This window comes from Macrobrachium nipponense, chromosome 33 (assembly GCF_015104395.2).
Source record: "Macrobrachium nipponense isolate FS-2020 chromosome 33, ASM1510439v2, whole genome shotgun sequence".
Taxonomy (NCBI): domain Eukaryota; kingdom Metazoa; phylum Arthropoda; class Malacostraca; order Decapoda; family Palaemonidae; genus Macrobrachium; species Macrobrachium nipponense.
The window spans coordinates 34,294,921-34,316,745 of record NC_087219.1 but is presented as its reverse complement, the minus strand read 5'-3'; the positions used below and the strand labels follow the sequence as shown (position 1 = coordinate 34,316,745).

The 21,825-nt window shown below is 39.4% G+C and overlaps 1 protein-coding gene across 1 annotated transcript in view; it reads right to left on the bottom strand.

Annotated features, from left to right (window-relative positions):
* The window catches only part of LOC135203081 (furin-like protease 1, isoforms 1/1-X/2), a 502,024-nt gene that overhangs the window by 22,312 nt on the left and 457,887 nt on the right, over positions 1-21,825 (bottom strand). Inside the window, exons 14-15 of the mRNA XM_064232693.1 lie at positions 17,949-18,290; positions 12,963-13,268 (exon numbers count right to left, since the gene is read on the bottom strand). Of these exons, the coding sequence (XP_064088763.1) occupies positions 12,963-13,268; positions 17,949-18,290 (648 nt within the window). The remainder of the gene's footprint in view (positions 1-12,962; positions 13,269-17,948; positions 18,291-21,825) is intronic.

Sequence of the window (21,825 nt, the reverse complement as noted above, 5' to 3'; positions counted from 1 at the left end):
TAGGTATAGATACGTTCTCGGGGGCTGGAAGCATGGCAGCATGGTCCTGCCGCATGTTGGGTTCGTTCTTGGTCTCCCATACCTAGAACATCCCTTATTATTTTACGCTATATTTTTGATTATCCGCCTTTTTACGTCTACTCAAGTTGTTATACGTGTATGTATTTCACCTTATGTAGGCTTTTCTATCCAGACCCTAGTTCAGGTTCCTTGTATCGGCCCCTGACTAGCTTTGAGTGGTAGACTTGCCTTCGGGCTAGTCGCACACTCCTGGATTTTTTCTCCTGCTATTTTACCTTCTTTCTTTCATTTTCATTATATATTATATTTTTATGTTTTGTTATTGTTAGGTTAGTTGGCGTCTGGCTTAGCCTAGGTCCTGGCTCATAGAGCCTTGTCTACCGTTGATCAGTTCGGTCGCTTCCTCATAGCTTCTCTCTGATCAGTTGGTTTTCGCCCTATGGGCCTATATGCTACCGCTTTTCAGTTCTGGTTGCTTCCCGATAGCTTCTCTCTGATCAGTTGGTTGGCCTAGGCTTGGTTACCGTATCTTAGTTTACCGCCTCGTGGTCACTACGTGATCACGGGTCAGCCAGGCGCCTGCCAGTCCCCCTTCCCCCTCCCCTCCCTCTCCCGCTCTCCCATAGAGTCGGGCGGGGGTGGGTCGGTCTGTCCTTGCTCGCCCAGCATGCCCGAGCCTGCCTCCCCCTTCCCCTCCACCGGAGGGGCCTGGGAGTCCGACAGTCCCTGACTGGTTCCGACCTCTCCGCTTCTCGGCTCGGCCGGGTGGTACGTTGTGGGGGGCTCTGGCCTTCCCCCCCTCCGTTACTTCCTTGTCGCTCCGGGTTAGCGCGAGTCTGTATGTCATCTCGCCCTTCCCTCCTTACTAGAGCTCCTCCCTACCGGAGTCCTGGTATCCAGCGGAAGGGTATAGTCCACCATAGTTGGACCGGAGCATACAATAGGTCTTTACTAACCGTACCGTATTGCTGAGTTACTACACTCCGCTTCACTGGACCTAGTCCGGTTACTTGCATGTAGGTTTAAGTTATCTTTAAGTTTATCTTAAGTTTCTTAAACCATCCCCACCCCTCCCTTAGTATTTACCGGATCTCTCCGGGATTATAGCCTATTCAGGCGAAGCAGGGAGGGGTTATGCCCAAATTTTTTCCGAGCTCCGCCACGTAACGGAGTTCTTTTGTCCTTAGTCTGTAAGTGTTCCCCCTTTAAGATACTCATGTGTCTTCCCACTTACAGGCCACCAACTGTGAGCATCCGGGATGTTCCGCTACACTTCAGGACCCCTGTGGACACGAAGTTTGCCGGTCCCATGCTCCATGCGCGACTCCGCACGGGGACATCCAGGTCTGGTACCATGAGACGTGTACCATATGTTACGATCTGGTGAGCCAGCTTTTGGAAGGCGTAAGTATTCCATCTCCGCATGCCGCTCCGCCTCTTTTACTTCTTAAGTTCTCATCATTACTTTAATCTTAAGGCATCTAGTTTAAGGTTATATCCTAAGTTTTAGTTTTAAGTGGTTCTTAAATCTAAAATATATCCTCTCTTACAGGCTCCGGCAGTAAGAGATACGGCATTGGTCTACCCTGCGGGCCTGGGTCGGAGGTTTTGGCAAGAACGCCGCCAAGGGTCAGCCCTACATTCTGGAGAAGCGTTTAGCTTTGTTAATCTTCCCCGGAGGCAAGGCGACTGGATACGTCGATCCGGTAGAGGCGGACCCCTCTATTGCCTTTATCCAACAACAGCTGGCGGCCTCCTTGACTGAACAAGACCAGGATATCTCCACGGATGTCGCAACCCTGGATATAAATGTTGAACCTATGGTAGGTATAGACGACCTGTTGGTCGAGGTAAGTAATGCAGGTACCCAAGGGTCCCCCTTGGGAATGACTGTTTCTTCTCACCCCTGCAACTTCACCATCCTTCCCAGGCTTTTTTTACCGGGTGATGAGTTATATACTCCTCCAGAGGCTTCGGTTAGGCCTAAGATCAAGTCTAAACATATGACCTTGACTAAGACGTCATCGTCCTCGAAGAAGACGTCCTCGTCTTCTTCTTCGCGTAAGTCTCCGGCTCGTAATCCCGGCTCAGACAGGTCTAAAGGGTCTAGCTCCGGCTCAAAGTCCTCAAAGAGTAAGCCTAAGGAGAAATCCCGTACCCCGGCAGTATCACCAGTTCCACTACCTTTGGTGCCTATTCAGAGTCTCCCCTCCACCTCCTCAGCAGCTCCGGCTCTGGACACCAATGCTGGCCTGTTGCAACAGGTGGGCGACTTGGTAGGCTCCCTTAAGACGAGTATGGAACATATGATATCTCGCCTGTCGGATAGGATAACTTCTCAGGATACCATTATAGCCGGCCTAAGAGAAGCCCCCCTTGCCTCTCCCTCAACCTCTAACACTAGTGGATCTCAGCTTCCCCCGTATGACTCGCTGCCCGCTTTCTTTCCTCCATGAACAATCCTTGGAGAGTAGCGTCATATGCTCCCTTCCAAGATGGTCTCATCTCCATACCGGAGTTTGGAACTCGAAGAATAGAGGACTTCGAGTTCTACCCGGAAGGCCTACAGCCTCCCTTCATAGGCTACGCTAGGCTCACGCCTTCGGCTATGGTTAGAGATGACAGGGTACCAAAGGAGACAGTCCTCTATTCTCGGGATCAGGCCCAACGTGAATGGCTTAGATGTCTAGATGACATGGACTGTTCAAATACCAAGATCCAACCATTCAAAAGTCCCTTTACCATTTTCACGATGGATGAAGGTACCCCGCTCCCTTTCCTTACCAAGATAGCGAGGTCGACCATCTCAGCAGCTCAGAAAGGGGAACCCATGCCTCAGCTGAAAGAAGCAGACCCCACTTCTCCGTTGCTCCCGTCAATTGGAGAATTATGGGAGGACTTGCCTAACACTAACTTTCACAGTTGGCAAACTCAAACCTGACTGTGCTATGGAGCAGTTTGGTGAAAAGCTGCCCAGGCTCCCGGATAGTCTTATTCAAGCGGAGTTTGACTAAAACAAGTCAAAACAAGACTAGCCAGGTCAATCAACCTGATGGCTATGTCCGAGGTGAGGTAGCAACCATGGCTTATGGTTCAGAACCAATTTTTAAGCTTATGACCAAAGCCCTGACTCAAACGGTGCAGTCAGACATGTTCGAGTTTGCCACTGCTAGAACAAATTGCAGGAAGCATGTATTGCTTGAGGCAACCATTCGGCATGAACCGAATAGGTTACTTTCTTCTAAACATCTGGGGCGCAGATCTCTTCCCAGAGGCTATGGTAAAGGAAGTACAAGCAGAGGCTACGAGGTTGAACCAAAGCCTTAAGGACCGTTGGGGTCTTATGGCTAGGAGAAGGCAAGACTTGACACCAAAAGGTAAGGGACAAAGGAAGCCTAGACGTTTCCAACCTTACCAAAAGAAGCAGCCGCGCTTCCCTCAACAAGTTCCTACAGTGCCGTTAGTGCAGACAGCTCAGCCCTCCACGTCTAAAGGCCAATCACAGCCTATTTATGTGGATATTCCCCCTCCATCCTCGAAACCCCTCCACCTCATACGCCATCTCTCCAGCTTACAATCCAGCCTTCGAGAGTCAAGCTTCTCAGAAGTATGACCGCTCGAACAAGGGAGGCAGAGGTAAGCGGTCCTTTCGTGGGAGAGGATCGGGAGGTCCCTTCAATAGGGGAAAGCACTTCAGAGGAGGTCGAGGGGGTTACCAGAACCAATGAGGAACTTCAGGTAGGAGGGAGGCTGTTTCACTTTCGCCACCGGTGGAACTTCAGCCAGTGGGCTCAGAGCATAGTGTCAAAAGGGCTGGGTTTGGAGCTGGTTGACGAACCCCACCTCCAGCCAGACCTTTCCGTCAACTTCCTTCCAAGGAATTGACAGAGTACGCAGAGGACCTCCTTCAGAAAGGAGCTATAGTCAAAGTCAAGAGATTAAAATTTCAAGGTCGCTTGTTCAGCGTTCCAAAGAAAGGCTCAAACAAAAGAAGGGTAATCTTAGACTTGTCCCGCTTAAACTTAGCCATCCGCTGCGACAAGTTCAAGATGCTCACGATCTCACAGGTGCGGACCTTACTTCCCCGTGGGGCCGTCACCACATCTATCGATCTTACAGACGCCTACTATCATATCCCTATTGCAAGACACTTCCGTCCGTATCTGGGTTTCAAGATAGGAGACCAGACGTTCTCCTTCAAGGTAGTCCCGTTCGGGCTCAACGTGGCACCCAGGGTGTTCACGAAGCTAGCGGAAGTAGTAGTGCAACAGCTCAGGGCTCAAGGGATTATGGTAGTAGCGTATCTCGACGATTGGTTGATCTGGGCCCCATCAGTCGAGGAATGCAACAAGGCCACACTGAAAGTGATCCAATTCCTAGAATATCTAGGATTCAGATAAACAGATCCAAGTCCAGACTCACCCCAGAGTCAAACTTTCAGTGGCTAGGCATTCAATGGAATCTATCCTCACACACTCTGTCGATTCCATCCACCAAAAGGAAAGAAATAGCGAAGTCAGTCAAGCAATTTCTAAGTCACAAACTAGCATCGAGGAGAGCTCAGGAAAGAATCCTCGGCTCTCTCCAGTTTGCTTCAGTAACGAACATCTTAATGAAAGCCAAACTGAAAGATCTAACCAGGATCTGGCGCTCTCGAGCAAATGTCAGGTCCAGGGACAAGCTATCCTCAGTACCTCTGATTCTAAAGAACCGGCTTCGGCCGTGGGCAAAAGTCAAGAATCTGTCAGTGTCAGTCCCTCTTCAGTTCCCTCCACCAGGGATTACCATCCACACAGACGCGTCCTTAAGCGGCTGGGGAGGGTACTCCCAGGTCAAAAAGGTGCAAGGAATTTGGTCACCCCAGTTCCGTCAGTTCCATATAAACGTACTGGAGGCAATGGCAGTCTTCTTGACTCTGAAAAGATTACGCCCACCAAGGTATCTCCACATAAAGCTAGTCTTGGACAGCGCAGTGGTAGTACATTGCATAAACAGAGGAGGCTCCAAGTCACGTCATCTAAATCACGTCATGATAGCCATCTTCTCCCTGGCAGACAAATTCAGTTGGCATCTTTCCTCCACCCACATAGCTGGAGTAAGAAACGTCATAGCAGACGCCCTATCCCGATCAGTACCCCTAGAGTCGGAATGGTCTCTAGACGAGAGTTCGTTCCAATGGATCCTTCAAAGAGTCCCAGGGCTACAGGTGGATCTCTTCGCATCACAAGCGAACCACAAACTACCGTGTTATGTAGCCCCCAACCTGGACCCTCTGGCTTACGCCACGGACGCCCTGGCTCTGGACTGGAACAACTGGGAGAAGATTTACGTCTTCCCTCCAGTGAATCTCCTTATGAAGGTCTTAGACAAACTCAGGACATTCAGGGGTCAAGTGGCTCTAGTAGCCCCAGACTGGCCGAAGAGCAATTGGTACCCCCTGATCCTGGAACTGGGTCTTCGTCCCCTTCGGATCCCCAGTCCCAAGCTCTCCCAGTCAGTACAAACGAAGACTGTGTTCGCTTCCTCAGGGATTCTCAAAACCCTAACTTTATGGATTTCATGAAGTTTGCGGCAAAAAGAGATGCGAATATTGACCCTCAGAATATTCTTTTCCTGGAATCCGATAAAAGGGATTCAACTTTGAGGCAGTATGATGCTGCCGTCAAAAAGTTAGCAATCTTCCTGAGAGAGTCTGATATCAGAATCATGACAGTTAATTCTGCTATATCCTTTTTCAGATCTTTATTTGAAAAGGGTTTAGCAGCTAGCACGATTACGACAAACAAGTCAGCATTGAAAAAGATATTTCAATTTGGATTTAACATAGACTTGACAGATACCTATTTTCTCGTCTATTCCTAAAGCATGTGCTAGACTTAGGCCCTCTGTCAGGCCTACGTCAGTTTCATGGTTCTTAAACGATGTTCTAAAACTGGCTTCCGAAACCGATAATGACACATGCTCGTTTATGATGCTCCTAAGAAAAACTCTGTTTTTATTAAGCCTAGCTTCAGGAGCAAGAATTTCAGAACTGTCGGCTTTATCCAGAGATCCGGATCATATTCAATTCCTTCCCACGGGGGAAGTGCTACTTTCTCCGGAACGTAGCTTTTTAGCAAAGAATGAAGATCCTTTGATGAGGTGGGAACCTTGGAAGGTACTACCCCTTCCACAAGATGTTTCCCTTTGTCCGGTCTCAACCTTACGAGCCTTTCTATCCAGGACCTCCTCTTCCTCATCGGGGCCCCTCTTTAGGAGGGAAAAAGGTGGTACTTTATCCACTAAAGGCATCAGGCAACAAATCCTGTACTTTATCAAACAAGCCAATCCTGACTCCTTTCCAAAAGCACATGATGTCAGGGCAGTAGCCACCTCAATTAATTACTTCCAACATATGAATTTTGCTGATTTAAAGAAGTATACCGGATGGAAATCGCCGACAGTGTTCAAACGTCACTACCTTAAGTCCTTGGAAGCTCTGAAATTCCCAGCAGTAGCAGCGGGTAACATAGTTTCCCCTGACTCTAGCTAGATTATAGTAGAAGATTCAGTCCTCCTTTCTACCTGCCTCACCCAACAGTTCGTCTATTCCTGCCTTGTTCATTAACATTTACCTTGTGTCTTAGCTGCTTTATGATTGTATAAGTGCCCCTTTTGTCTGGTTAGGGACACTCACATCTGATTACCATACTGATCTCATAGATGTTATCCCCTTATTTTTATGCTAGGGGATACATCATAATGCAATGGTTACGGGTTTTGTATATTAAGTCATATACATTCCTAAGATATTTTATTTTATCATTGATCAAATATTTATGTAAATTTATACTAATTGCTATTTCTATTTTTGATACATGTTGTTACACAGATTTATTGTGATAGGTAATCATTGTACCTATTTGTATATATGTAAATTACCTTATATTATTAACATAATTAGATTTAAGGGTAATTTAAGCATAATTCTGATTTTGCTTTACTGTGTACTTGTATCTTTTTAGCAATTATATTCATTCTTTTATTTTGTATCTTTCATTTGAGACCTATTTTGTTTTATTATATTTTATTTTATTTTACTTTGTTTACAATCTTGTGCTGTTTCTCTGGTACGATTTCGCGCAAGCGACACGAGCTGAGCCCAGAAAAAGGATTTTGACGTAAGGAAAAATCTATTTCTGGGCGATTGGCTCGTGTCGCCAGCGAAATACCCCCCCTACCCATCCCTTCGCTCAAGATTGTCTGCTAACTTCAGGATGGCCACTAGAGGCGCAGCAGTCGCAAGCGTGGGATGGTGTAGTAGTAGTACGAGCTGCTCCCTCTGTGGGACGGCTCCCCTCTTGGAGGGTTTTGTAGTGGGAGATTTCTATTGGCATTTGGCTCGTGGTAGTGGTCTCACTCGCCTAGTGTTCATACCGACACCCTCCTAGAGGGTGAGCGAGTCAGTCATACTGACCTTTTTCTTTATTTTATTTATTCTCTGGTATGTGTTAGTACATTTACCCTAGAAATAATAGATTAAAGGATATTTTCGCTGGCGACACGAGCCAATCGCCCAGAAATAGATTTTTCCTTACGTCAAAATCCTTTAATTAAGCAATCCTTCAGTCTGGACTAAGATGAATACTGTTTGAGTTTTCATAACAAATTTCATAAATTCGTGATTTAATATGCTTTCACTTCAAGAAATGTCATGGGTCACGCTAAAATCTTTCAGCTAAAATGTAGATGCAAACATGAGTGACCTTCAGGCAGCGCCCAAGAGAATATGGGGACACTTAACAAATGAAAAGACCAGAACAGCCAGAAATAGACTTATCTGTAGTTGACAAAGTCAGACACTATTTCCTTTCCAATGTGAAAATTCATAACTAAGATTCATATTCACTATATGAACCACTCAAAACCTTATAAAAAAAGGCAATATTTTGGTATATTTTCTGTAAATATAAAACGGTTCTATCTCAAGACTACATAGCATTACAGAGAGTCGATTGTAGTTTGCTGTGCTCCATAATTTGATTTGATCTCAAATTACAGTAACCTTTAAGGTCCACTACAATTCTCACTACTACAATTTTAAATTTCCAGGTAACAGCCTTATCTCCATTTGATTTCTGTATAGTATTTTACTAGTCTCAATATAAGTTCTTATTGTATAGATGATGAATTTTGATTCCATAAGTAATCATGTTATCAGTAATACATCAAATCCTACATATGACAGTGACAGCTCTATATCATCATATGGTGAGGATTAAAATAATTTACAGGACTGAATCCCTCCAGGAAATAGCTACTGTTGGCATTTAATTAAACAGCTTCCAAAAGTAATGAAAAACAGTCCTCTGCATTTTAATTTAAATGATCATAAACCAAGAACATCATGGAAAATCATTAATAAGACTTCTGTCAGCTCAAAATTTTAAATTATTTACCTATTTTGGTTATGAAATAGTTAAAACAGAGCTCTACTGGTAATAAGGATATGAATGTTTACTAGACTGACTGAGTCTGAACATACACTAATGCTATTATTGTCATTCCAAAAGGCTGTTCCACTCAATCCACACCTATCGTATTTCAAACCTTTTGATTTTTTTTACCGACTGTTTTGTGTAGCTCTTTTTCACATATATAATTTCTCTCATAAGCAATAAGGGTTTAAGTACGTCCTAAATTAGTATTTTGATTTTAACAGTGAAAGCATCTACCCCTAAAAAAAAAACAACCTGAAGGTACAAAAAGAAAACCTGACAGGTTACCATAACTAAAGGATTATGACGATTACCCCCAAAAGATGTACAAAGCAGAACAGTACCACATCTCTTATCATCTTCACAGTGCAGATATCCACTGTGTATCTGATGAGTACTACAAGAAAAACATCCAATATATAAATCAAGCATTCATACACACTCAATATTTACAGATAACATAGTAAACGAACAACAGTCTTACAATTGGCTTGTCTCAACGTTTCCAAGAAAGTTAAGACTTCTAAAATATCTGTCACCAGTAGATAAGAACATAAAAATTAAGTACATCGTTGGTGACATCATGCATAAACATACCAATATACAACTGTTTGAACACACACACACACACATTTTCAAACTGATAAATAAAAGAATAATACTTTCTATGTGAAATACTTGGAGGTAATGTTAATCATGAACATGATGAGAGAACAGGAGTCATCTTTGGTTAACTTGAGGTATGAAAACTCGTACTCTGATCCTCTCAAAAATCTTATTCTAAAATTCAAAGTACTGCAGATAAGTTGAAAAAGAAATTGTGAGCACTGCTGTTAACATACAGGAAGAGAATCACTTGAAGATGTGAAAATAGCTTCAAGCAGCTATTGCACTGACCAGTGTGCCATTAAAACATCTTTTAAAAAAAACTAGCATCACCAATATACTAATATTAAAAAGTCTTCACCCATATATTAAAAAAGGAAAGGAATGAAATTTCCATAAAAGAATTTTTCAGTTGATAAAAACATTCTCATACTCTCTCTCTTTTGGACCTTCCAGAAGTATTACATTACCCATCCTAGGAGGTCTGTCAAATTGATACATTATGCGTGGCAATGAATTTGAGTGTTTCTTCTGATTTATGCATACATGTACAGCATCTCCCCAACTACAACTAATACAGCACATTCTGTCAAGCTAAATTCTACATACCAATTATATGATGAGACATCCTACATTTATATGCACAAGTACAGTACACAGTACAGCAGTCATTAAAATCCACAAAACTTAAGAGAAAATACTATTTTCATATGAAGGAATACCTATTTATTTTACACTTGCTACTGTATCCACTCTTCTTCATATGTGTTTTCATGATGATCAAGGTTTTGGATAATAATGCAAAACCTAACATTGTTTCTGATCAAATTGTACTATCAAATAACTCTCCCCATTTTGATAAAAGCAGAAGGACACTTCCTAAAGTATTCTGTACGCTGATGTTAGATTAATATTACCAATAATCTACAAAAGTGAAAAATGTGTGCCTTGGCAGAGATGATGATGATAATGAAGAAAGGTTAGCTCACTTTGAGTCTTGAAGTTTTGGGTAAGGAAACTCTAATGAACTGTATTTCCATGTGGCAACAAAAATAGAATAGTGCTACCAATCCTTAAACTGATTCACAAGTCAAGAATTGTGAACCAAATCAGTAAGTTCTCCCTAGCTACTGTACCTAATACTGGAAGGAAACATACATTACTTGCAGCGTTGATTTGCAAGTCTGGGCCCTAATCAGCTTATGAAAGACAAGGCACAGCAGCATCACTATTGTTGCTGAGTAGTACGACAGAAAGCAATTGAATTAAACTAACCTTACCATTGAACTACCTGAATAAATCTTTCAAAAAATTTTGACAAATTTCTGTTTGAGCGCCATCATCTGTAACCAACTTAAAAATGTTTGCATATAAAAGAAAAGTTTAAATGTGACAATGATATCTTACAAAATATTTTAAATATGTACATAGCTTCTCATCAAAATTCATTGTAAAGACTGCATGATTTGAAATACAGCAGTATCTTGAAGCATGAGCACTTTTGATTATCCTATGACAAGAGAGAAACCCATTTCAATGCACTAATAAGGCTGAATCTATTTCCAGTACCATTGTCCATTTGGTGTAGCATTACTCCCTTATTCAAAAGAAATCTTAAATTTCCAGAATATTCAAGAATATGGCAATCAAAAGGTTACAGAAGTCAGAGCTCAAATTTTAGAAGGTAATCCTACATACAGATTTCCAACAATCATCAGTAGCTAGGAACTAATTGTATACCTGAGATGTTGTAACTACAACTGAAAAACCTTCTGAATTGATTGATGCATAAACTTAAAATCCTGGTAATCTGATCACTCAGAATATTCCAGCAAAACTCCTTAGACTAAAATGCACATACCTACATTATTCTATATTCAATGTTTGATGTAGACTAAAACTAACTAAATTCACAATATCAATCTGGAACAAAATGGATGGCAAACATAAATGGCTCATGCTGTCTTTATCATTTCATTTCCATTATTGGAGAGGAAAAGTGCACCATGAAAACAGAGAATTAATCTTGAGTATATTCAGTTAAGAGTATTCAGTAGGTATGGATACAGTATTAAGAATATGTTGTGTATACTATATGAATGTATATAATATATCCTCAACTATTACATGAGGATATACAGAATGCATGTTGTGGGTTTGAGGTATTATTAGTGATGCAGTAACAACCTCAAAGAGGTTATTACAATCAGAGATGGCCATATTCTCTAATCGATGGGGAACTTGAAGATAAAGAACCTATAATTCACTGTGTGAGTAAAAATGTTATCTGTAGACTTATAAAGCATTTTAAGGAATGTTTGTACATACAGCATTAAAACTCTTTCCCCTGAGAGAGAGAGAGAGAGAGAGAGAGAGAGAGAGAGAGAGAGAGAGAGAGAGAGAGAGAGAGAGAGAGAGAGAGAGAGAGAGAGAGAGAGAGAGAGAGAGAGAGAATTAATGGAAAAATAATGGCAACCATTAAATAGATGTAAACGCCCATGTCATGCTGATAGTAATGTTAAAGCATAACAAGACATAAGTTGAATAGCAGCTATGGCTAGTCTTTACTGTACATCTTTCTCTTCCAATACAACAAAGTCAAAATACCTAAACGAAGTAATTCCTAGTATTCTGCCAATTTTCAGCACTGGACCATACTTAAGTGCATTCCTATTGCTAGAGTATATTGCACAAAATGCATGCAACATCAGAAGAAAATTATCATTGTTCAACACCATCAGTAGGACATCACATTACTGGGTAATGTATAAACACTCATTTAAAGCACAACAGGCTACATTTCATGGTCAATACAGTTAGCGAAAGAAAGAGTATCACCATTTACCTAAAACCTTTGAGATTATTCCAAATATCTAGCATTCCATTCCTTAGTAATTCCAGTGTTACAGTAACCATAAAACTTCCTCCATTTTAAAATGTCTACTGACTGAAGGTGTTCCACCATCTGCAGTTTCTCCATTGGAAGACATGACATCTAATCAACATGACTATCATTTTCTCAGGCCAGACTTATCAAGTTACAGTATATTAAAAAAGTCTTTGAGAACCTCAGTCACACTAGCATGGCATGAACCAGCACACTGAATACCCATTTCCTACAGAACCTAAAAAGTTTGGCCAGAGGAAAATAAAATATCTAAAAGCTGCCAATAAGCCAAGTAAGCATATTTCTAGTGTCCTTCACCTGCTATAAAACTTCAGTTTTCCATAAGTATCATAATAGCTGAATTCACACTAAATACATCTACCACAGTAGTAGTCTGGAGATACTTCTATAGTATGTAGAGTAAAAACCAGTATAAAATGCCAAAGGCACTCTATGAAAAGAACATACGCACAAGAAATCTTGGAGGGTTTTGATTTATTCTTATCGTAAGAAAAAACCCATGGAATTATCTGAACTTTCTTTGGACTTCAGTGCCAAGTGAGAGTATTTGGACCAGTTCTCTCCACTACCTTTCTTCCTTCCTCAGTGAATATACATCCATTGTCCACTCCATAAAGGTTGTCTCCCACACAGTGAAGTTTCAAGGGATGTCAATTTTAAGTACATCTATTCATCTAAAAGCTAGAGACTAAAAAACTAACTGACTCTCTCTAGCAAAGTCTGTTGTAAAAATGTTGGAGAAGCTTTAACTTCTCTCTTATGAGAATAAAAATTTATAAAACCTGCATTAAAAGTATGACTAAATAAATCGCATATATTTCTACTGAGGACTTTTACCATTTCCTCCTCCTCCTCCTCCTCCTCCTCTTTTTCTACATGGGTTTTACTAGGCTGATGCAGCAGAAAATATCCCACCACCATGTGCCCCAAAATCACTACAAGGCACAAACCTATGCAGGCCCCAGAGGAGTCCAAGCGACTGCAACCAGGTGGCAGCGACTTCTGGGGACTTAAGAACTCTATAGCATATGGGCTGGGTTGAATTGTTGCTGAAGAAGAGGAAGCCTGGTGGCCTATCTCTGTGTCGGGGTCTCGTGTCTCAGTTTTACCCTCTGTGGTGTCAACCACCTGATGATGAGCAGGATCACTGGGCTGTGCTATTGAATCAGACTCACCTGAGAGGGTAGGGACTGCTTGACCTGGCTCAGTTTCAGTGCCAAACAATGACAAACTCCATTCCTTTACCTCAGCTTTACCTGCAAAAAAAAAGATGCTTAATGTGGTTGAAGTCAACCAATTCTAAGTAGTACCTTGTCAGTAATAAAACTCAAAATACAAATATTCATCTATATAATCTTTTAATTCTAAATAAAAGTTGTGAAATGAAACACAGTTGACCCGAGTATATTCAGACCCCAGCGACATGTACAATCCATTTTTAGCTGTATACTGTACGTACTGGTATAAAATTCTAAAAGCCTCATTTCACAAAATGTTTAGGCAAAATAAACTTGCCCAAAGCCAAAGCACCGCATATGTATGTAATTACATTTCATTAGTACTATGCACTTTCTTTTATTATATGGCACCAGAGAAATTCTAAACACGGCAATTACAGCAATGTTAGCCTTCTGATTAATAAACAAAGGATGCAACCCCTATAAAGAGCATTTCTACAGTATTAACCATTTCATATACCTACTACACAATGCTTATCACCACTGCACTGACACTTCTAAATACATGCATACATAATGTACACACATCCACACACATGCATATGCACGCACACACTGCTCCTGATCTATCGTTCATGAACTCATACAATTTCCTGATACATATCAGCCTACTACACATCCATTTCCCTTGGCTTATAGTACTTTGTCTACCTTTCCTTCTGCCCATTACTTGAATATAATGAACTTTCCATTAACCAAACACTTCACTCTCAATACTGCAACGCATCACACGATACATTAATCCATTTTTTGCATCATTGTTAACTTTCCACTGCTTTTATGATACATTTCTAACTATATTGATCTAAAATTTACAATCTTTGCTATTCACTTTCATAAAGAAGGCCTAAACGATGACTTCAAGTTTCATTTACACTCCTTCCTCTTCCAACTGTTCAAGAGCCTTCAGTTTCTCTTAATTACTTCATCTCTTCTATGATTCATTTCTTTCATTCATCTAAGAGTTACCTTCCTAGCTTCTATCAATCATCAAAACATTATGCTCACCGACATTTTCTTTCAATTTTGTTCTTTAAGTTACGGTCAAACAGACCCGTTTTTTGCAGCTTTTCGATACTGTATCATTTGCAAATCATCAGCTGCTCCAAGAACAGGGAAGTCACTCAAGTTTTATGAGTTAAAAATTTTTTTCCTGGAACAATCCTAAAGAAGACTACCAAGTTTCAAAAGCACAAAATTTAATCTTATACTGTATAATACTGAAATGGGTCAACTGGAATAAAAAAAAAAAATAGATGAAACTTGACTGGGCCGTGATAAGTCACAGAAAATAAAATACTTTTTTTGTTGGTGCCTAATAATTCTTATCCAGTAGAATATTTCTCTTCACAGAGTGGTGCTGATAAAACACCAGAATGTCAATGTCAGTAAAATCTTGACTCCCTGAACTTCTCTTCACTTCAACAGGAGGGACTTACAGAAATGCTGAAAGCTGGAATGGTGCCTCTTGCACATCACATAAATTTTTTAAGAGCACATTTTTCCAAACCTCTTGCTGATCAGTGGGCAAAAGTTACTACTTTGGGTAAGGTAGCATTTAAGCATGTTTACACATATGTACACAGTATACAGACATTCTACCACAGTGGTAAATGTGTTCAATATCCCCAAGTTCATTGTTCACATCTTAGTTTTAGAGTGAAGTGAAAGTGCTGGGAGACTGTGTTCCTGAGGAGATTTGGAACTAAAATGTATTTTACATCAAAACATACTAATGATATACGTAATACTAAAACTAAATATAGCAGGACATTTCCTAACCTTTTTTACAATTTTTTCCTAATATTAACAAACAATAAAAGCACCCAAAGCATCATATGACACTTTATGTGGACATCATACTAGAGCTAGATTCTTAAAAGCTGAAAAGATCCTAATCCAAAGGCTATGGTTACACATTCTGTAATTGTGGTTGGCTTGGTGTATAGTTATAAGTATAATTTTTCTTTATGGAGTAATATCAAGATGAACATGACTTCCCTGGAGAAGTCTGGGCTCACAAGGAAAATTAGTCCAACTGAATTCACCTTTCAAGTGAAGACGGAGCAGCTTTTACATTAGAAGTAAACTTCATAAGAAAATACCCCAAATTCATAAATTTTTCAGTACATAGAGTACTTTAACTACTGTTTTTGCAAAAGAGAAATTTTTCTACTGGGGTACCCATACTGTAAAAAAAAATTACTACAAGACGTAAAGACTTTGTTTCAACCCTTGGAACTCATTCCAGCAGTGGGACACTAAATAATGGCAACCTTAAATGTGGAGCTTTTTTCTTATAGACAGTTTTTGTTACAAAATATATATACATGTATATATATTTAATCATAAGAAATTTTATCAAATGAGCAAATATTCACACCGAGTATGCCAAAATGACCTAGAAGCCAATATGACCATAAACTTTAAAAGCAAGCTTCCACAGAACACAGCACCCTCGTGAAAAGAGGCATAGGGAAATACAGAAAATAAGAGAAAAAAATGACTAGTACAGAAAAAACACAGAAATGAGTACATAAAGCACTAGTAAACGGCCCTTCTAAGTAGTAAACGCACGCATTACTACAGGCTCTCCAACGTACAGTAAGGCATCTAGACTGTATCATGTGCTTATGCAATGAACCCTTGGGAATATGTGGATGAAATGGCTTCTTGTTTTTGCAAGTTTTTTTACTGAATCATTGTCTTGCTACTGACCTCCATCTTACAAACAAGAACTGGGTCAACCCAATCAAAATAGAGGAGACCAATCTTCCAAACTCATGTATGTACCTTACCTTCAATTTTACTGCTGAAAATGAGGATCTGGTACTAGAGTAGAATTCAATTGTGTACTGCAAAATACATTTTCTACTTATTTCTCCATCTCTCTTATCCAATTTGACTCTCTTTCAAAAAAGCATGGTTGAACCTAAATGTCAAGATTTCGGGCATTCAGGCTACTTTAACCGATGTCTTTGAAAGACAAAATAGCTCAAGTCGATAAAACCATTGCTAAAAGACTCTACATTTTTTTTGGAAGTATTCACTTTCTTTCTTCATCCCAGCAATAAAGCTTTCCCTTTGTGCCGTTAATGCGTGCACAGTACAGTTAAATCCTATGGCAGTACATGCAAACCTATTTGCTGTGTACCAACTGCTTTAAGGTATATATATCTCGGGGTCTTCACATGTATGGAATGGTAATAACTTTAACCGCTATATCTAAAGCTGTGGGAACTAAACTATGATGAAATGTTAAATTGGTTATGTTTTTAAAATACAAACCTATCAGTTATTATTATTATTACTGAAATTCAAAATCACACTTCATTATCATTTAAGAAACTTGCACGATTACTACTACTATATCATATGTAGTTTAACAAAGCCACCGAGTCCCACTCCTAGACTCATACAGGTAGGTCAAGGAATCTGTCTTGAATGAAGGAGAAAACTGGAGCAGGCAAAGCTAAAGAAGTTGGACAGCTAAGTGGGAAGAGACCAAAGAGAAATGACGAGAAGTAAAAAGCAGAAAGCAATCAAGCTGGAGAATGAAAGGATGTTATAAAGAACCTTTGGTACCATATACTGTGCACCTTGTTAGACACATTGTAGTTGTTAGTCCATAATGGAGTGAAGCAAAGTAAAATAAGAAGTTTCCTTCTTGCATGGACATAGCCAGATGCTAATCAAGACAAAAAGAACAATTACAGCATGTGAAAAAAATCTTATCTAAGCCATAACTTGTAAGTTAAGAACAAGACAGAAATATCCCAGAACAAAATGCAAAACACAGCCAACAGCTGTAACTCAAAACTTGTTATATAAATAAATTTCTGCTTTTCCATTCCTCTCAGGTAGAAGTAAGGTTAACATTGAGCCAGGGAGTTTTCTGTTAATACCTTCCAACACCATATACAGATTTCAAGTACCAGTTTATTTAATTAGTATTTTATCAAGGCCTTGGAACACAAACAAAACTAACACGACATTTACCATGAACATAATACTACCTGAGCATAACATTAAAGTAACTCAAGACATATGAAGAATACACTGTACAGTATTTCAAGACAGTTTTAAGGAACTAATTTATAAATAACAACCAACCTTAAGTAATGTGAGATGACATGCACAAACATCCAACCCAAAATTGATCAAACTACACAGATTTTGTGTTATGAAAATACATATAACTAACCAACTAAAGACCAATTTCAATAAGTATTTGTAAGAGTCCAATGCAATTTAACATGCAGAACTTATTACAAACAAAAGTTCCCCTTATATACACAATATACATTAGAATAACCACTTAGTCAAAACAACAAGAGTATATGGTACATATCAAGAAAAAAATTTTTTTTTTATAAATGTCAAATTCTACATTTTAGCATCATTTCTCTTCTTTTTTTTTTTTTTGAAGGTTGCCATCAAGAAAAAACTGAACCACAACATTTTTTCTACTTAAATAAAAAAATACAGTTTGTAGTTCACTGGAAAATTTCCCAGAGATCTACCTGACAACAAATCTAGGAAAGTTAGATCATGCTGAATATACTGTTTGTTATTTTGCATAGACGACTGGCTTTCAACGACAGCAACAGACACTAAGCAGACAAGGAGAGAGACTACCATGCAGAATTAGCAGTAGCTACTACTGGGGTGCTGGTGCTATGAAGCTATTCAAATTACCCTTGTGATAGGAGCTGTCGCGGTGATTGGGCTTTGGCGGACGAATAGGAGTAGGGGGTGAGTAGTAGTGAGGGGGAACTGGGAATAAATCATTTTCAGGCTGATAAGGATGTAAGTTTGGTCTAGAAGTAGAGGTGGTAGTTGTAGACGCCCTGGGCCTTGGGGTTGGAAGAGGGGTGGGGAATTTACGTGGGTAGGAGGCCACTGGCCCAATTCCCCGTCCTCCAGCTATCCCCCCACCACCATCACCACGATCTCTACGGCCCCCTCGTGCCTGCCACTTGTCTGGATTAATTCTGGTACCATGAAAGATGATAGCCCAGGATTTCAGTAGAGTGGCTCCTGAGGGACACCAGCAGCAGCGCAGATTCAGCAGGAGCAGGAACAGCATGGCCAGCATAGGCAGCAGGCAAGGAGGGGGCAGTGTGCAGATTAGCTAAACTATGAGATGAGCCCCAATAAGCCTATTCCCGGAAGTACAATCCCTTTTATCAAACCAAATGCTACGTTTAATTAGCTCAGCATTTATCATACACTCCCCAATGATATGGTGTGAAACATCATCACAGTGATTAGAATTTAGTTGAAAAGAGCTGGCATATTTGTACAACTACATTAAACCAATGACAGAATTCCATTTCTTGATTAGTTCATTTGTAGCCAAGTAGGAAAAAGATGGGTTAGGTGAAAAATGTCTGTTAATGTTACTTTTCACATAGTACTGAATTATGATGTGAACCAAAGTATTCAATGGGATATAGACCATCAGGTTTTTGGGCTGGAAATTCTGAGATTACAGAAGGCTGAATACCCACAACTTCTATCAAAGTAACATCACAAAGTTCTGTTCATTATTTATGAAAGTATGACAACAAATCAGTATTAAAGCATTAGTGTCGCACTAAAACCACAGGTATCTACATGTTTAAGTTGCACTGCTGTATATGCTTAGTAGCACTAGTTTATTACATATTAAGGAAAGACTGATAACTTATTAAAAAAAGTATACTATAACTCCCTATGAACTCTTGTAATAAAACTTCCATTCTAAAATGAACACTTACTATTTTTTGTCTTTTACAATAAAAAACTGTTGTGAAACCTTTATTTTCATAAAATCCATTATATTTATATGGCAAAATACCTAACGGTTTACCACCTCATGAAGAGGCAATTGATGTTGATTTTCAAAATTCTTCAAGTAATTTCTCAAAATAAGTGTAATTTTTCTAAACTGGTTCCTAACCATAATAGATTCCTGATAGTATTAAACCAAGGCAGTGTTTTCACAATCGTTTCATGTAAGACCAATTCACTGTCTGCTAGGTCAAATAAATACATAATGATTTAAATAAGTTCCTTACTGATGTCTGCTAACCACTACTAAGGGTCTCAGATAGTGAGAGAAGGTTACCCAAAACAACACTCACTCACTCAATAGCCTTCATGCAAACAATACCAATCAAGAGAGTTAGCAAACAGACAACTCTTGGTTTCTCAAATGCAATCATTGATATATGACAATTACAGCTTCATTAAATAGTCCCAGCACTGATTAAAACTAAAAATATAAGGTGAGATTCTTAAATTCTCAAAAGGTAAGCAGACACAACTATGATATATTCCTGATCCATGAACATACAATTAATACTACTTCACTGGTGACAAGGAGGATGTAAGCTAAGATTTTCATCTGTTCTCTCTCTCTCACTGAACCAATAAATTATATTATGCACAAAATTTGAAAGGGCTTTTTATTGTGGGCACTGACTACAGTGGGGCATCGCTTATTCACGGATCAGTATTCACGGATCCAGTTAATCACGGGTTTTTTCTGGACCGTTTCTCAGTTACTCACTGGTATGAATCGCTGCATCACGGGGTTTGTTGTGTGCGTATGCGATGTTTTTCGGTAGGCTAACCCTCGGCCATGGTCCGATAACTACAACATTCATTTAAAGACTCATATAATGATATTAACTGACAATAAAGGTAATAAAACCATTCTCACCTAATATATTATTGTCCTATCTTCGAAATAAATAGCCTATTCAAGGTTTATGTACGACGTTCATTGGTAGGCTAAGCGTAGTTGCAGTGCGATAACCACCAAACGTACACAAAACATTCACAATATGAAATGGGCATTAGACCGAAATCTCCCACTCCCCAACAATGGTCTACAAAAAGCACATTTTAGGATGCACCTACCCTCTTTAAAAGCGCTAATGAAAAATCTCAATTTTCAGATCTTTCTCCAAGATTAAGTCTAGTACGTACTTGGATTTTCACTCAACAGATATTTGGTCTTAATTAACAGACATCAGGAAGACAATAATTTGAATTGATTTAAGTCTTGCCTATCAGATACGTACAACTCGCATGAAAAACAGTTTCTTTATTCACATGAAAAACAGTTTGTATATAAAGATTGACACCAAAACCTCAATACTGATAAAGGCAGTGCATCTGCTTTTACGTATTCAAAACTGGTGCAGTGACTTAGAGCAATATTTACTGTAATTTGTATTTCAACAAAATGCCAGCACTTGAAAATGAACTGAGCTTCTGACAAGTATGAATGAATTCATTTCAAAGCCATACAACATTCTGGAGTGATAAAATGATAAATACAATATATGTCAAAAAGGTATGTATTTTCCAACACCTAATAGTCTGTAGTTTGCAAGCCAGCTGTATCACACATTCTTAAAAAAAAACTGTTAGCCAGCCAAGTTTGGATTCCTGAAATGTGATACAAAAGCAAGGATGAGTGAAATCTACAAAAATTGATCAAATTCAAACTTGAAGGGTTTTATCACTGAGTGAAATTCTAAGGTGCTGAAGTGTTTCCATCACCAAAAGTTTCTACAAAGTACAAAATACATGCAGTTAAACAAACATATTGTTAGAATATAATCTTAATGCTTTATGTGGTATTCCTTTTTTCTTTTTTTTACATATACCATACCTAAAACACCACAGAGCCACTCAATAACTTTCACACAATCACAACCATGCATGTTTTAGTATTTTTTACAGCATTAATTAAGTTTTCCAATAATCTTAGGTGAAATACAGATTAGGGTTCAAACCTATGAGAATAGAGTGGTTCTTACAATTAAATAAAGTTTTTGAATGACTAGGTAACCTTTGCATGTGTTTACAACTTGTGTATGCATGAAACAAGTGTGGTCTGCAGAAAGGAAAGATTATAGCAATAAGGCTAAAGAAGAATTGCTTGCACAAAGACAAAAATAGGATGTGCATGTCATGAAACTACTTTTAGTGTCTTCAGCCAGCACTCAGAAAAGCTTCAGACTCCAATTTTTGTAACCATTCAGAAAACATGACTTGAATGTCACAGAAATTACAGCACAGAAAAGAAATTTATACATATTCTAAAGAATCCCAAACCTGAGAGGTTTTCTCACCAATGATCCAACAGACAGGGGTATTATTACTATGAAGTTTAAACTCACACCCGAGTCACTTTTCCACACTCTTTGTGTGGAAAATGAGGCGATGGGTGTTAAAGAAAGATTCCTGATAAGTGTTAGACTTCTGACCAAAATCAATGTATTGAATGGAAAGCCAGATGTTCAAAGTGAGAAACCGCATACTATTCAGCACCAAGCCCACCAGACAGATATATGGGGTCATATAATGTCTGGCTTAGAAATGCACCCAAAGATAATGTAGGAGGTTTGTGTTCCTCACCAGCAGAATTTAGTCATCTTTCAGGGGGTGCAATCGCATATTCATCACATCCAACCACCTATACTGAATTTTTCCTAGCTCCTAGAATGACGCTGTTTCTCTATATAGTATAACACTGTAAGGTGTACAATCATAAAATCAAACTTGTTACAATAGG